This window comes from Cystoisospora suis (assembly GCF_002600585.1).
Source record: "Cystoisospora suis strain Wien I chromosome Unknown contig_2136, whole genome shotgun sequence".
NCBI classification, from domain to species: domain Eukaryota; phylum Apicomplexa; class Conoidasida; order Eucoccidiorida; family Sarcocystidae; genus Cystoisospora; species Cystoisospora suis.
Genome location: NW_027154935.1, coordinates 2699 through 16321, shown reverse-complemented (window position 1 = coordinate 16321; position 13623 = coordinate 2699). Strand labels below are relative to the sequence as shown.

General features: G+C 51.8%; 4 protein-coding genes across 4 annotated transcripts, besides 1 other annotated feature; 3 read left to right on the top strand and 1 right to left on the bottom strand.

The window, feature by feature from the left end:
- Positions 1 to 4552: 4552 nt before the first annotated feature.
- Positions 4553 to 5541, top strand: CSUI_004530 (uncharacterized protein). Its single transcript, XM_068064718.1, has one exon. The coding sequence runs from the start codon at positions 4559 to 4561 to the stop codon at positions 5309 to 5311; it is 753 nt and encodes a 250-aa protein (XP_067923309.1). The 5' UTR covers positions 4553 to 4558; the 3' UTR covers positions 5312 to 5541.
- A 1292-nt stretch (positions 5542 to 6833) lies between these two features.
- Positions 6834 to 7011, top strand: CSUI_004529 (cytochrome c family oxidase subunit iii subfamily; the record flags this gene model as incomplete). The annotated part of the gene is made up of 1 exon (XM_068064717.1): positions 6834 to 7011. A coding segment is annotated over one exon (174 nt), but the record flags the coding sequence as incomplete, so codon positions are not given.
- Positions 6841 to 6891: a sequence feature (Short protein (CSUI_004528, PHJ21626.1) was converted to a misc_feature.).
- Positions 7012 to 10427: 3416 nt separating the features above from the next.
- Positions 10428 to 11910, top strand: CSUI_004527 (uncharacterized protein). The gene has a single exon (XM_068064716.1). It carries the CDS (start codon positions 11039 to 11041, stop codon positions 11744 to 11746), a length of 708 nt encoding a protein of 235 aa, XP_067923307.1. The 5' UTR covers positions 10428 to 11038; the 3' UTR covers positions 11747 to 11910.
- A 420-nt stretch (positions 11911 to 12330) lies between these two features.
- On the bottom strand, positions 12331 to 12692 carry CSUI_004526 (uncharacterized protein; the record flags this gene model as incomplete). Its single annotated transcript, XM_068064715.1, has 1 exon — positions 12331 to 12692. A coding segment is annotated over one exon (117 nt), but the record flags the coding sequence as incomplete, so codon positions are not given.
- Positions 12693 to 13623: the final 931 nt, after the last annotated feature.

Here is a 13623-nt window from a genome sequence, read left to right as displayed (position 1 = left end):
ATTCTCTTTCTTCTTATTTGCGTTCTTTCTTTTGGGGGGAGAGGGAGATGCTCTTTCTTTTTTGTTATAGATTCACACCTACCTATACGTGTACAATGAAACAAGAGGACGAGAATGACGACGAGGAAATGAAATGAAACGCAGAAGATGAAGAACAAGCCGAGAGANNAAGATGAAGAACAAGCCGAGAGATGAAGTAGCTAAAGTGAAGGGATGAAGAAGATAATGGAAAAAAACGAAATGCAAAGAAAATAATCATTGCTATCATCGTCATAATGATTTTAGTGTTGATGACGGTGGTGGTAAGAGTAGCTAGAATAGTTACAGAATAGGAGTAGTAAGGATACTAATGGTAACGACAGTGAGAAAAAGGAGAACTCTTACAGAATAGTAGTTGGAAGAATAGCAATGGTAACAATAGTAAGAATAAGAAGAACAGTATTAGTATGGTAGAAGCAAAAATAGTAAGATGAGGAATCGTAAGGAAAAGATCACTGGTTGTAAGAATAGTCAGATTAGTAAGAATAGTCCGAATACCATATTAATGGTAGAGATCGTAAGAATAGTGATGAGAATAAGAAGAGTAAGGACACTAGTACGCATTTCCTTACAAAGGACCCTCCACGATGATACTTGGCAAAGGAGCTACCTAACACTGGACGAGCGTACTCTCTCCAAGGACATACCGAAGGAACATGCCCTGCGCTGTTCAAAAGATACTCCTGAACACCCATGTGCCAGATAAGGTTACTCCGGTTGCAAGAGTACGAAGGAGACTCCTCTCCGCCCATCCTGCATTTCCTTAGAATAGCACAGAGTACAGCAGTCCGTGTTTTGTATACCACTGAGCGTGATTCTGACCTAAGAGTCAAATGTCGCCACGCTTATCTGCACATTGACATACCATGCTTTCAGCGTACGAAGATTAGTACAGAACCGCAACGACACAATCCATTCTCGTACTGTTTGCACCTGCTTGGAGCTTCAGTTTCAGTTAAGCAGTCCGCAATCTAAACCCTTCGGTTGTTGTTACTGATAAAATGTACCCGCCCTCTGGAAGGCAGCCCGTAGTCGCGAAGAAATAGGAGCTACGTTCCTGATTACTATTGGTGCCATATTCACTTAGTTGGGTACCTTAGCCACTGGCGTGACCCGCATCGGACTTTCTCAAAGGTGATCCCAGAATTACTTGTGTAGAGGCGACCTCCACATGTCGTGTAGCTGCGCCCCGGTCGAGCTGGGATCTTCGTGTTCTTAGTGCCTCCTTCCTAAAAAGAAGACGCTAACCAGTCTGTACACAGGGATCTCGGGAGCATTAGTTGCATGAGCAACCGAGGAGCCCTCTCTTTGAGACCTTCAAGCCGTACCTTTGCAGTACATGGTATAACCTTGGACCTCCGGTGCGGTTTTGGTTGGACAACGAGACATCGTCCCCGACCCACCAGGTACGCCTCCTTCCCTTACCCAGTCCACTGACTGGATCGCTGACGGTTTAACTGTCGCACGCTTACGTGATCTGAGTATTCCGTCGACTTTCTGAGTACCTGTGTCTTCTCACTCCCAAGCGGTGCCAGCACATCAAAGAAGGTGCGTATGTGAGTCTGATCTCTCTGAGCTATCTTGTCCGTTTCAACTCTTTCTCCATCTTACCTTTAGCGACAATTTTCTCAGGTCTGCAGGTCAGCGCTGACTGCTTGAGTCTATGTATACGGGAAGTGGACTACTGTACTGGCATCTGTTCAACTCATATTGAAGTCTCTATCCTAGCAGAAGGTGGTATTACCATAGTAGCTGTCTACGTACGGTAAGTAAACGGTCTTCGGTGGTCGGCCAAGGAGATGGGGGGCTTCTCTGTCCTCGGTGGCAAGGTGTCCTAGTACGATTGTAAACTTGTGTGCGGACGTCTGGTGTCTTCTGTTATTTACCTTACGAGAAGTGGCTGCGGGTATGCAGCTATTGACAGAGCAATACACGGTGCAGCAGGCAGAATTTCTCGCTCCCCTTCGATACATCTCCAGGTGCTGTACTGCCAGCAGCCGACGAATTGTACGCCGCGGTGAAACTATGTGACAGAGATACTCTGCGCTTCTCCTGGACTGCGCCACCTAGTCCATATTTCTGTGTATTTGGCGTCTTGGATTCCTGCATGAATTCATGCATATACTCACACCTGGGCATTGTCTAGGTTTCAAATTCGGATACCCCGGATGCTGCAAGATCATTTCGAGTTTATTACTTGTAGGAACACAGTCTGTCCGAGTTTTGCAGTCTAAAACATCAAGCTTTGTAGCTGGGCTTTCACGCTACGAGAAGATTACGGGTGCATCCTAACCAGTAGCAGACACACCGCTGGTGATGCACAGAAGACGTTGATAGGTCTTTATGGTTGATTCTTTGCAAATACTCTGTCCACCAGGTGAAAGCCTGTTCGTAAACAGCCGGATCGGGTTTCTTGAGTGAACGGACCGCGTTTCACACATAGAACCGATGAGAGCTCTTTTGCTTTCCATGTGATGAGTTACAGATAAGAGTTTTGTTGCTCCCCTGGATTGCCTCGACCACTGAGATACAAGACCAGCACGGGCACATTCAGTCGAGTATGGATGTGTCTCAAGTGTCAGCTCTTCGTAAAGCGCTAGCTACTTTGCGGCTGTTTCTGGCCGCCGCTCGAGACAGCAATTGTGGGCACAACTCGAATGGTGCAACGAAGACTTCGTTGTCACAGCTGCACCGCCAGAAGCGCCCGGAGGCCGTTGGGACGGCACGAGGCGATCTGCTCTTTTTTCCTACTATACAGGAGCCTGGGGCAATCAGACTGTCGGGTGACCAGTTCTGACATGTTGGGACGCGCTGGCAGCTTTATCTCAAGGCCATTCATCACTAGGTCAACCAGCGCCGAGGTGGATGCGTAGTACCTTCAGAGGGTCTCAAAGGTATAGCCGTGCCGGTTCGCTGTCCTCGACCGAGGGGGTTTCGCAAGCGCAAGCTGCAGAGGGCAAACTGGAGACCAGGTGATCCCCCCCAGGCGTTATGTCCAAGGCTCTCAGCAGGTTCGTCGGCCCATGCCACGGGTTGCTTCCGAGACATCACAGGAATCTATTGGTGTCCTGTCTGGTTCTGATGCCTACAATTTTGAAACCCCCCCAGAGCGGAGGGGACAGTGACTAATGCGGGGTTAAGTCCTTGTATAGAAACACTTTCCAGCGCAGGCGAGCAAGATTACTAGGAGGCCGAAGAGAGGCAGACCGGCTCCACGGAGAACAGAAATTTGAAACAGGTGTGGAAGCAATGTCGTGCCTCCGTGTGCCCGCATGGTGGACGAGGAACTGTCGGTCAATCCGATTTACTTTTGCGTGCGTCTGATGCGAATACAGCGAATGCTTTGTATCGCTAACTAGAGCACTACTACCATACACCGCGGTTAATTCATATATTTCCTGCTTCATCCGAAAGCTCCCCGCCTGCCAGTCATTCGATGCCGTGTCGTCTGATGCATACTTCTGGCCAGGCTGAAGCCCTACTACACGGCAATGAATGCTTTCTCTTCCTTCCATGAATAGCTTACGGTAAGGTCGCCGCTTCCTTTTCGTTAATGGCGCCGAAACGTGTCAGCCACGTGCTTGTGGAACGACATCTTTCATCGTTTCTGTGCCTATGACCAATTTTGCGAGTTCAGGGCACTAAAAAATGCTCGACGGCCGGGACAGATCCCCGACAGCGCGAAACCCTTCGAGTTGTCGCACTGAACGCCGCAGCGACAACTGGAAGGGGGTGAAGGGAGTTGTCGTGGCTTTCTCGTGTAGTTCATCGGTGCTTGGTTGTTGTGACCTAGCTGCTGAGTGCTAGAAGCGATATTGTTTCGATTTCGGTTAGACGCTCAAACCTGGCACGGCGAGCGCGAGCCAAAGTCCTCGCTTAGGTGTGACGAGCGGCCAAGATTCAGCTTGTTCATTCGTACTCGAAACTGTTTTCCACAGAACGCGTTGACGGATAGCTGTACGGAGTTTTGAAGCGCCCTTTCTTCGGCCACTTCTGCCGTAAAGACCTTCCTGGATACTCGCCATGAGAAAATGTTCGACAGTTTTCCTGGACGCACTTAGAGAAACAGCCGGCGCCGTCCGGGAAGCGTGAGTTCCTACTTCTTCTGCTTGTCACACAATGGAAGAAGGGGGCAAAGCAGAGGTCAAATAAAAGTGCCCACATCATCCCTAGACAAGCACGAGTTCAACGGGCACGTTGCTAAGTGTCACACCCGCTCTGAAGAGTCACATCTCAAAAAAAAACAGTTTTTTTGGCAGGATGTTTGCAGCCGCTCCGTCCCCCAGGCCACGAAACTGACCTTCCGGAGTGCGCCCAGGTTCTTTGTGCTTGAAGCTTCGACAGTCGAGCATCCGCGGCCGGGAAGCGACAAGGGGCAGTCGTGAGCCGCACGGCTGATCCGGACGCTGGGGAGACAGACCTCGAGTGTACGGTACACTGAGTCATTTCAGTTCATTCGTTTTTCCTTTGTGGATATAAACTCGTTGGCTCTCTTTACTATGTTTTTTGTGGCCTTAAAATGAGACTCCTTTTCTATGTCGTAGCTGGTCTTTTCGTGGGTCTCTGCGATGTCACGCAGAGCGGACTAGCTGCGCATCCTGGACCATCTGCACAAGAGCTGGCAGACGAGGAGGCTGCGCCCGGTCCAGTTCAAGTCAGCATCCAAGCCCATGAGTACCCACAGCACCCGCTGAATTTAACTCCACAGTCGCAGGATTATCCAGGCCTCTTTCGGGAGGACATAGGTGCCAGGGGTCCAGCCGCCGCTGCTGAGGCTCCGCGTCCGGAGACCTGGAGATCGAGAGCAGGTCGGTTTTTCTCGGATCTCGGAAGCGTTTTCCGACGGCCACTCCGGGCTCTTCAACCAAGGGCACAGCGAGCAAGGGAGTGGCTTTCAAGGCAAGCAAGTCGTGTTGCACGAAGGTTTCGCCGGCGGCCCCCTCCCGGGGCAAGCCCTCTTCTTGATGAAGAAGGTGTCACCACACCTGAAATGGTTGGAAAATTCTATCTAGACGCCTTGTTTGCCGCCGTACCTCCAGTCCGGAAGGCTCAGTCAGCTATCAGTCAGCTTCTACGAGCTGGCACTCCGGAAGACTCCCAGGAGGTCGCAGAGTTACGAAACGAACTGAACCGGAGAAGGGAATGGCTGCTCCTTTTGCTCGAGGAGAAAGACGACGCGATACGAAATTATCCGCATCTGAGACAGGACATCGAGAGGATGGCGACAAGAGCCGAGATGGCTCTTGCGGAAACATCAAGTAGTACGGACTGAAAGGCCAACGCGGGTGTTCTCGTGAGCTACAGATTTCTGGTTGTAATCGAACTCCGCATAGTCGTGCTGTCTTACCCCCTTTTGCCTGTCCTATTTTATGAATATTTTTTCTCGTTACTGCCCCTGTGGCGTTGGACCCGCCTCAGCCCCCCTGTTTGCTGCGGCCTCTCCTGCCGCCCTGCGTGACTTGACGTGAAGTTGAATCTTTTGTTAAATGGATTAGTTGATCGACAGGGTCCCTACCGGTTTTTTCACTTCCACCGAGCCCGCTTGGATTCGGGCTCCATGGACGGAAGGAACGTCTGCCTACAGCCTCTTTAAAGACGGCCTCACTGACCGTACGTCAACGTTTTGCCGAAGCGAAGATAATCACGCGCCAGGCCTACACTCGCCACTACAGACGTACTGGGAGCCACACGTCTAGTTGAGAGAGGATCTGTTCCGTTTCCTGATCCTCATAAGTACCTTGCGCACTCGTCTACAGCAATTGAAATATCGGCTGGCAAACCCTGGTGAGTGGCGTTCATCAGCCACGCAACTGGCGGCAAAAACCACGGCCTTGAAAGACTGACCGGCGGGTCGTCCACCCCTCACTGGAAGGATGATAGATGCCTTGTCGGCCTGTGACCCTACAATCCCCGGAGATGTACACTCGGTTTGTTGCATGCAGGACTGCGTATTCTGAGCATTGAGTTAGCCTGCAACACGGTGATACATTTCTCCGATGTTTTTACCAAGCTGGGGTACAGCCCGGACCCAGACAGCCTTGCTGGCGCATCGGAAACACCGCTCAAGAAGAAAGGGGTAAAATCTCTTTCTGGGAGAAAAAGAACTCACACCTGAAAGGGGTATGTCACTGGTCCGCCGAGGCAAACCAATATGCATAACAAGTGTATCCACTATGCTACCTGGGAGCGTGTGTTTCATAGAAAAAAGATGAACTACTCGCACCTTCAAAACACCAGAGATTCTGTTCTACGTCGAGACGGGCTACAATACTTGTACCTCCGGGCCGACTCGCTTCTCGCCCTCTCAGCGAGAAGTTGGTCTTCAGCTCACTTTGTTATGCAAACCAGAATCGCCCGGTTGGGTGGAACTCACAGTGCCATCTCAGTGCCGACCACTATGTTCATGTATCCCTACTTCCCCACCACAAGCAAGGCTCCCTCGTACCTGCTCCGAGCTGAGCACCCGCGCCAGTTAGCGCTGCCGTCCCTTGTCACACTTGTTTGTCACCGCGGGATACAGCGGCAGACCTGATACTTCGCAACCCAGCAATGTTGGGGTTCCTGACTAACTACACCTTCCAGTCCCATCAGCGGCCAGCGGTCGTGCCGGACACCTCCAGGGCGAGAGTATCATATCAAGATCTGGTCTGCGTCTTATCAAGACAGGGACTTTCGCGTTTGCATTCGGTGGTTAGCAAGCACCCAGGGTGGGCAGTACGACACCCAATGTATCCGCCTCTAAGTACTAGTCTTATGACCTTGAATACGGAATCCACTGATTGGATCATTGTTGGTAATTATGTCCCTCACTGCATTAAGGTTGTGTAGTAAACTTTGTACATATAAAAGCATGGTCTATCAATATCCTACGACTTTAAGGTTATTTAATATTGGTTGGGTATTAAATCCATTGGTATATGGAACATTTATGATTATATTATTTGCTACAAGGGAAATATACTATTCGGATACTAGTCTTATTAGCATTACGAAAGGAGGAAGAATCTTAGGGAGGGCAGGGAACACGCGAGGTACATCAATGAGAACATGGGAGAACGCCTGACTCCATTGAACACTTGGCGTGATCTTCTCCGGCATGCGGTCGATCAATGCTATCTGCACCAGTGTCTGCCGGCTCTCAGGCAGTGTCACGGCCCAGTCAAATTGAGACGCTAGGGGGAGCCGCCATTTGATAGAGATATCTGGATTTTGTCCTTCGAAGGCTTCCGTTCAAAGCGCACCTGGCGGTATTCCACCACGGTCGGGACGATTGTTTCGTACCTCATAGTTACTGAATCTCATGCACATACTCCAAATTTTTCCCATAACGTTAGAAGCCTTCCCCTAAAAAATCTTCGAACCTTTCAAAACCTTGATCGCAAACGCTCTAACAACAGAAGTTGTCAGCAGCTGCTGGCCCACACGAGAGAACTGCCATGGCAAGAGTGCTGCCGGGAGTTGTCACTCCGGCTATCGAGCATAGCCACCCGCTAACCGAAAGCCGTGTGGCGTTATGGGCGGCAGCTTTTCAGACTCCCATTGTGTGCTTTCACCCTCTGTACGATCCAGTTCTCCTGGCCCTTCGCTCGGACGATGACCGCTGAGACCGGCCGTGTAGATTTCGCTTCGAAATGAATCTGCTGTCTTGTGCACAGCTTGGTCTCTTGCTGACCACGTCCGGCTTCGGGCAATGCGGCGTAGCTGCAGGTTCTGTCTCGCCTGGGGAAGAACCCCGCGATGACACCCCCCTGCTTATCCCGATTGAGGCTGCCCTGCAACCGCATCACCAGCAGCCGCCGGTATCTGCTGCCACTGTTGACGACATCCGAAGGGAAGGTGGAGCGCGTGGAACTCTTGTCGGAGGCGGCGGGCTGTTGGGGCTCTCTCGCAGCAGAAGAGCTGCCGAGAAGGAGGCTTCTGTCACTATCTCGTTAGGTCGCCGAAGCTTCCAGGAGAGATCAGCCCGAGGAGGCTTCATAAGCACTCTGGCAGCTCCCTTCCGATCCCTGGTGGCACGCGTGCGACGAGCACGACGATGGCTGGTGAGTCGCAGCCAGTCGCTGCTTCGACACTTCAAAGGATTTCGAGGGCGTGTGTCACATTCACGCACTTCCAGGATGGTGTCACACGGAAATGAGGATGCAGACAGGAATGAGCTTCTTGACTATTTTGCCCAGGACCTGTCATCGAGCGCCGCCAACCTTCGAAAGTTTCACTCACTCATTCAGCGTCGTCTGGCGCAAGGTGTCCCCGCCGACTCGCCTGAAGTTGCGGAAATGAAAAGAGACTTACGGACGAAGCAGGACTGGATAAGTCTTCTAGTGGAGGAAGAGGGCAACCTCAAACGAGACTACCCTCATAGAAAAGGCGAGATAGTCACTATGATGGACCTCGCCAGGCAGGCCCTCCAGGAAACACAGAAAATGTGATTTACTGGATTCTACGGGTTCGCTTCGGTGTATGCCCGGGGCTGAAAGACGTCGTCGCTTACGAGGAGTCGTTCTCCTACAAGCGCACCACCCGTACGTCTCTGTCAGAAGCACTGCAGGAATAGCTTTTGGTGCTGTCTTCATTTCGTCCAACCTGTCAGCCCCAGTCGCCCCTACCTCGACGACTGCTGCAGTAACGAGTTGTGTCGCATGTTCTTTCCCATGCTGAGGCCATGCCCGGTGACGTTCTACTGTCCGTGATGAAACACGCTCGTAACAGCGCTTCTGAGCTCTATGAGGACATACTCCATCTGCAGACCGAGGCCACATTCTCACAGTAGTGCTCTTAGCGGCAGTTCGTGGGTTTACGGACAAGCGGAATCAGTACCTGACTTCTCGCGTTGTTTTGTGAGGAAAATGGCAAACTCCAAGATGCCGTGCCTTGTCTGTTGTCGCTTGGAGTACCCGGAACTCTGAGGAGGCGGACAACAGGATCAAGAGAAAAACCCCCAGCCCACGTTTTGTCTGGGGGAGCAACCGAACCCGACTCGTAGGCGTGTGTTACTCGCTAGATACGAGTGCTCTGAAACAAAACGTGGTGAGGAATACGCGTAGTGTGGGCTCGGCTGAACTAAAATACAGGTTTTTCCGATAGTAATTGTTTTTCCATAGTCACGACTACGACAAATTTCTTGTGAAAGTACAACGGAGCGAACTGGAAAAAACAAGCCACTCCTACATGTGGTTCCTGTGTCCTGCAGGACACGTTTATTGCATCTGCCACCCACTGGTATATCACGATTCGAATGGCTCAAGCTCGTCTGTGGCTCGATATTTCCGAATAGTCTTATGGGCAGAGTGCTGCTTTTGAGGATGCGGCACAAAGACACTAAGTCGATTTCTGGCGCACGGGAACGAGTGGTGAAGCTCGCGGTCAGGCGCAACTGGGAAGGTGGAGACAGAAAACAACTCCTGAGAGTCTGGGAAGACTTTCGGTTTGGTGTGTGTCCAGGTTTTTTTTGTGAGACCATCAAGCGGACCCACTGGTCATGTGGCCGCTCATGAACACCGCCGCAGGTATGTAGCCGGTTGCGTATACGCCTGGTGTATACGGAAGACTACTTGAGGTCGCCTCTGCTTCGTACACAGGAATGCGATTGCAACGAACTGCTTCCCGGCATGGCTTCGGGGCATAGCGGGGATGCAGACAGTCTTGCCAGCGAGTCAGAGAAATGTACAATGGAAAACGGTGTGCCATAACTCTTGACGGGGGTGCCGGGTATAGTCCGTCGCGGCTCTGAACTAACCTGTGGAAAAGGTAACACAGAGTAGGAAAACGTGTTATGCCAGCATGTAAAGTCGTCGACGGTGTGAAAACACTAAACTATTTCCGTTCTTCCGTGGTGCCGGAAGAACGGAGTGAGAACAACACCACAGTAATACATGCGGGCACCTCCCCCGGTGTTGTCTTTCTCGGTAATGGGGAAAATGTCGGCGCGGAGGATAGTTTAACGGTGCTGGAAGGGGCTGGACTCCGACCACACACGGAAATAATCCAAAATCGCGTCCACACGGCGACAGGTGTCTTTAGTCGCAGCTGCTTGCGAAATGCAGGTAGCCGAGGACGTGTAGCTATCGCAGGAACACGGTGTTCTGCTGCCTACCGTGCAAGTGGGTATAGTGATGAATAGAGAAGGTACGACGATCCTGGTTGGTCGGAAATCTAAGCAGACCCGAATACACTAGCGGTATAACAGCTGAAGAACTCTGAGGAATACCGTTTTCACAAGAAACTCGGTAGCAAGTGTGGAGGGTTCCTTCGGGAATAGACTCGATAGGAAGTGGGGGGCGCTCTTCGTACAGCGGCAGCGATCAACCACCGCCCCTGCGATGAGCAGGCCTCGCTGCTGTCTCCAAAGAGCTAGCTAGTCACTGCTAGACAGAGCATTTGCGGACACTGGTTGAGAGTGTTGGTATGCACTCATTTTCTGCGATCATTTTCGCAGTTTCTGAATGGCGCAGGAATGATCGATGACAGTCCGCTTAGGTCTGCTTTAGTACTCCACTGTAGCATTGATGTTTGATCCCACTCTATGAGGGGCTGCGTATGCTACATGCTCTGTCACGACCACTACGTCCGTCAGCTGCAAACCATTGCGACAGTCCCTGTTTTCAACAGGCTGCCAGAAAGGGGGAAGACGCGAGAAAGATCGATCTGATATTGTGGCGTTCGGACGAGCCGACAGTGTAAGAGGCCAACGAATTTTTTTTAGCTCTGACAATCTCTCAGTACCACCGTCTCTCAACGTGTAGATCGGCTCGGCGGCCTCCTGCGGAGCGACTAGACTGTCGTGATTGTCTTGACGTACTCGCCGTCGACTGTGACCCTGCGAGTACAGCTCGCCTCCGGGCGAGCCCACTAGCGAGAGGGGTGTTCCGTCGTGAATGTGTGCTGGCCCGGGCGGCTGGAAGTCGCAGTGAACTTGAGACCCGGAGCGTGTAGGTTATTCTCTTCACTTGAGGCTCTTGAACTGACGGAGTAATACCCAAGCGTCCTGTTCGCTGTCAAGATGAGTCGTGTCTGTTATACTCTACTGGCTGGTCTTTTTTTGGGCTTGATCGGTAACACTCACTGCCGCTCAGCCGCACGACCTGATTCTCTTGCAGAACTGCGGGAAGGTCGTAGTCCCCCAGCACTGGTTCAGGCCAAGATCCGGGCACATCTGGAGAGGCCGGAAGGAGACCTGCAACCTCCAGGAGAGGGGACGTACGAGAATCTCTTCGTTGACGAAGGCCAACCTCTCCTCTCTCCCAGCCCCTCCGTCCCAGAGAGACCCCGAAGCAAGGGACGTAGGTTCTGGGACGCCGTGCGCACCGGAGTCACAGCTCCATTCGGCGCTGCCAGGTCAGGATGGAACCGGTTGAGGAACCGAATACAACGATGGCGAGAAGCCTGGAGAGCGCGGCGAGCAAAAACGCAGGCTGGCAATGCAGTTCAGTTCTTCCTCGAAGGCCTAACGAAGGGCGTTTCTCAGGTAAAGCGCGTCCACCAGAAGTTGAAGTCAGCTCTCAAACGTGATGCTTCGCCGACCTCCAAGGAAGTCACGGATCTGCAAGCGTCGCTGCAGAGTGCGAGGGACTGGGTGATTCTTCTGATGGACGAAAAAGAAAACCTTGAAAAGCAGCATCCAGAAAGCGCACTCGAAATTAGACGCGCCGTGGATACCGCCAGCAAGGTTCTTGTCAGCACAGCAGACGTATTGCCGTTGAGCGAGTAAAAAGGTTACGGCTGTGCCCCGAGGGGCAAATGCCGTGTATATATAACGGGACAGACGCTTCCCCCACCCCGAGCATTAGGGATTATTTCTTGTTGAGGTGAACTCACAAAGAATACGGTTTTTGCCTTTTTTCGCATTCCGCATCACTCCGTCCAAGAGGATGTCTGATACGTGTCCCTTGTATGCCTTTTTGCCTTCTTTATGGTGCAAAAAACAGGGAGAAATGATGCGGTGCCTCACAAAGACTCGTTGATACGAGAATTTAATCCCGTGCGCTTCATGGGCGGTTCCACCCAAGCCTCACTACTGTTCGTGAAGACCACATTCATGCAGGGATGATTCGTTCCATCCGAACCGAGGAGCCAACGATTTATGTGGACGCGCATTGTCCCCGTGTGTTGTACTTTCACAAGTCTCTAGGGAGGGAGAGGTAGAACGCCGCCACTCTGGGTTTGGGGTTGTGGAGAAGGCAGCTAGAATGGCATGATGGTTGGCATGTGGACCATGACCTTCGAAGAGGGTGGCTTTTTTCTTCAAGAGGACCTGTACAGTTTTTCAGCTGAGTTTTCATTCGGTGCCGCAACACAGCTTACACACTGGAGCTGGAATCTAGTAAGAAGTAGCTCGCTCGAAATCGGGGATTGTTTCGGTTGTAGCTGGCGATCCGCCATCACGTTCACACACAGGTGATCGATCAGTACGAATGTAGGAAGAAACGAACACCTCTACAATTACCGCAGCTTGGAGCCAAGGACGAATGAGATGCAATAACAGAAATAGTGCTCAGAAGAGTCATTTTCAGGTCCGTCACAATGTGATTAGTTCCTACTATGGCAGCTTATTGCTGGAATGACATGTCAGAGTCTGCTTGGACAACCTTCGAGAGCTGTGCCGCAGTAGCATCGGAGTAGCCGCAGTATGGGTTCGGCACAACTCCGCCTCTACTCCACGGTGCAGGCTTTTCCAAAGTGATTGCTTTCGTCATTCACGACTGCGGCCAATTTCTCCTCGATCGTACCACAAAGCCAACTGAGAGAAAAAGCACTCTCACATGCGGCTTGTGCAAACTCCAGGGCACCTTTCTCGCACCTGCCACTCACTCGTATTCATCCTGGCTCTCTCAATCTGTTCTATGTCTCGGCATTCTGAATGGTCTCGCGGGGGTTTTGACGCTGCGGCACAAAGAAGTATGCATAGCTACCAACCATGTGACCGATCATGAACACCGCCGCTACATAGCCGCTTTCGAGCATGAAACACTGCATAGTCCGCGCGCCGTCTCTGCTCCGTACGTACGAGATTTGATTGCGACGACTGTTCCTCGGGCAGCGCATCGGGGTGTGGAGGGACCTAGAAAACCTTGCGAGCGCGTTAGAAGAGACGCACGAAGGGAAAGTGCGGGATAACTGTGACCGGGATGGTACGTAGAGTCAGTTGTGGATTCTGAACTAACATGTGGAGAAGGCGAGACGCAGTGGGGACGGAGGAATCCGATATGCGGAAATGTAAGAGGCTCCCAGCAATTGAAAAACTCGCACGTGCGTTTCTCCGGCACCCTGATACTACACGCCGAGACACTGCCCTCGCTAGGAAAGAAAACAACACCGGGCATCTCCAGAAAAACAGGCCAACTCCAGCCACATCTGATATCGCCGAAGATCCTCGTTCAGACGCCGGGAGGCGTCCTTAGTTCCAGCTGCCTCTGACATGCAAGCACTCGAGGACGGGTACTGACGGCTGGAACAGGGTTTTCTGCTGACTACTCGTAACAGTGTGTTTAGAAAAAGATAGAGGTGTGACGAGACTGCTTTGTCTCCGCGGAAAGTGTGAGTTTACCCTGGTGAACAGATTGAGAAGCACTACCATCATGAGAGCTG

Bases quoted from the DNA above. Each gene is read 5' to 3' on its own strand.
- CSUI_004530 (XM_068064718.1), top strand. From the start codon at position 4,559: ATGAGACTCCTTTTCTATGTCGTAGCTGGTCTTTTCGTGGGTCTCTGC.
- CSUI_004527 (XM_068064716.1), top strand. From the start codon at position 11,039: ATGAGTCGTGTCTGTTATACTCTACTGGCTGGTCTTTTTTTGGGCTTG.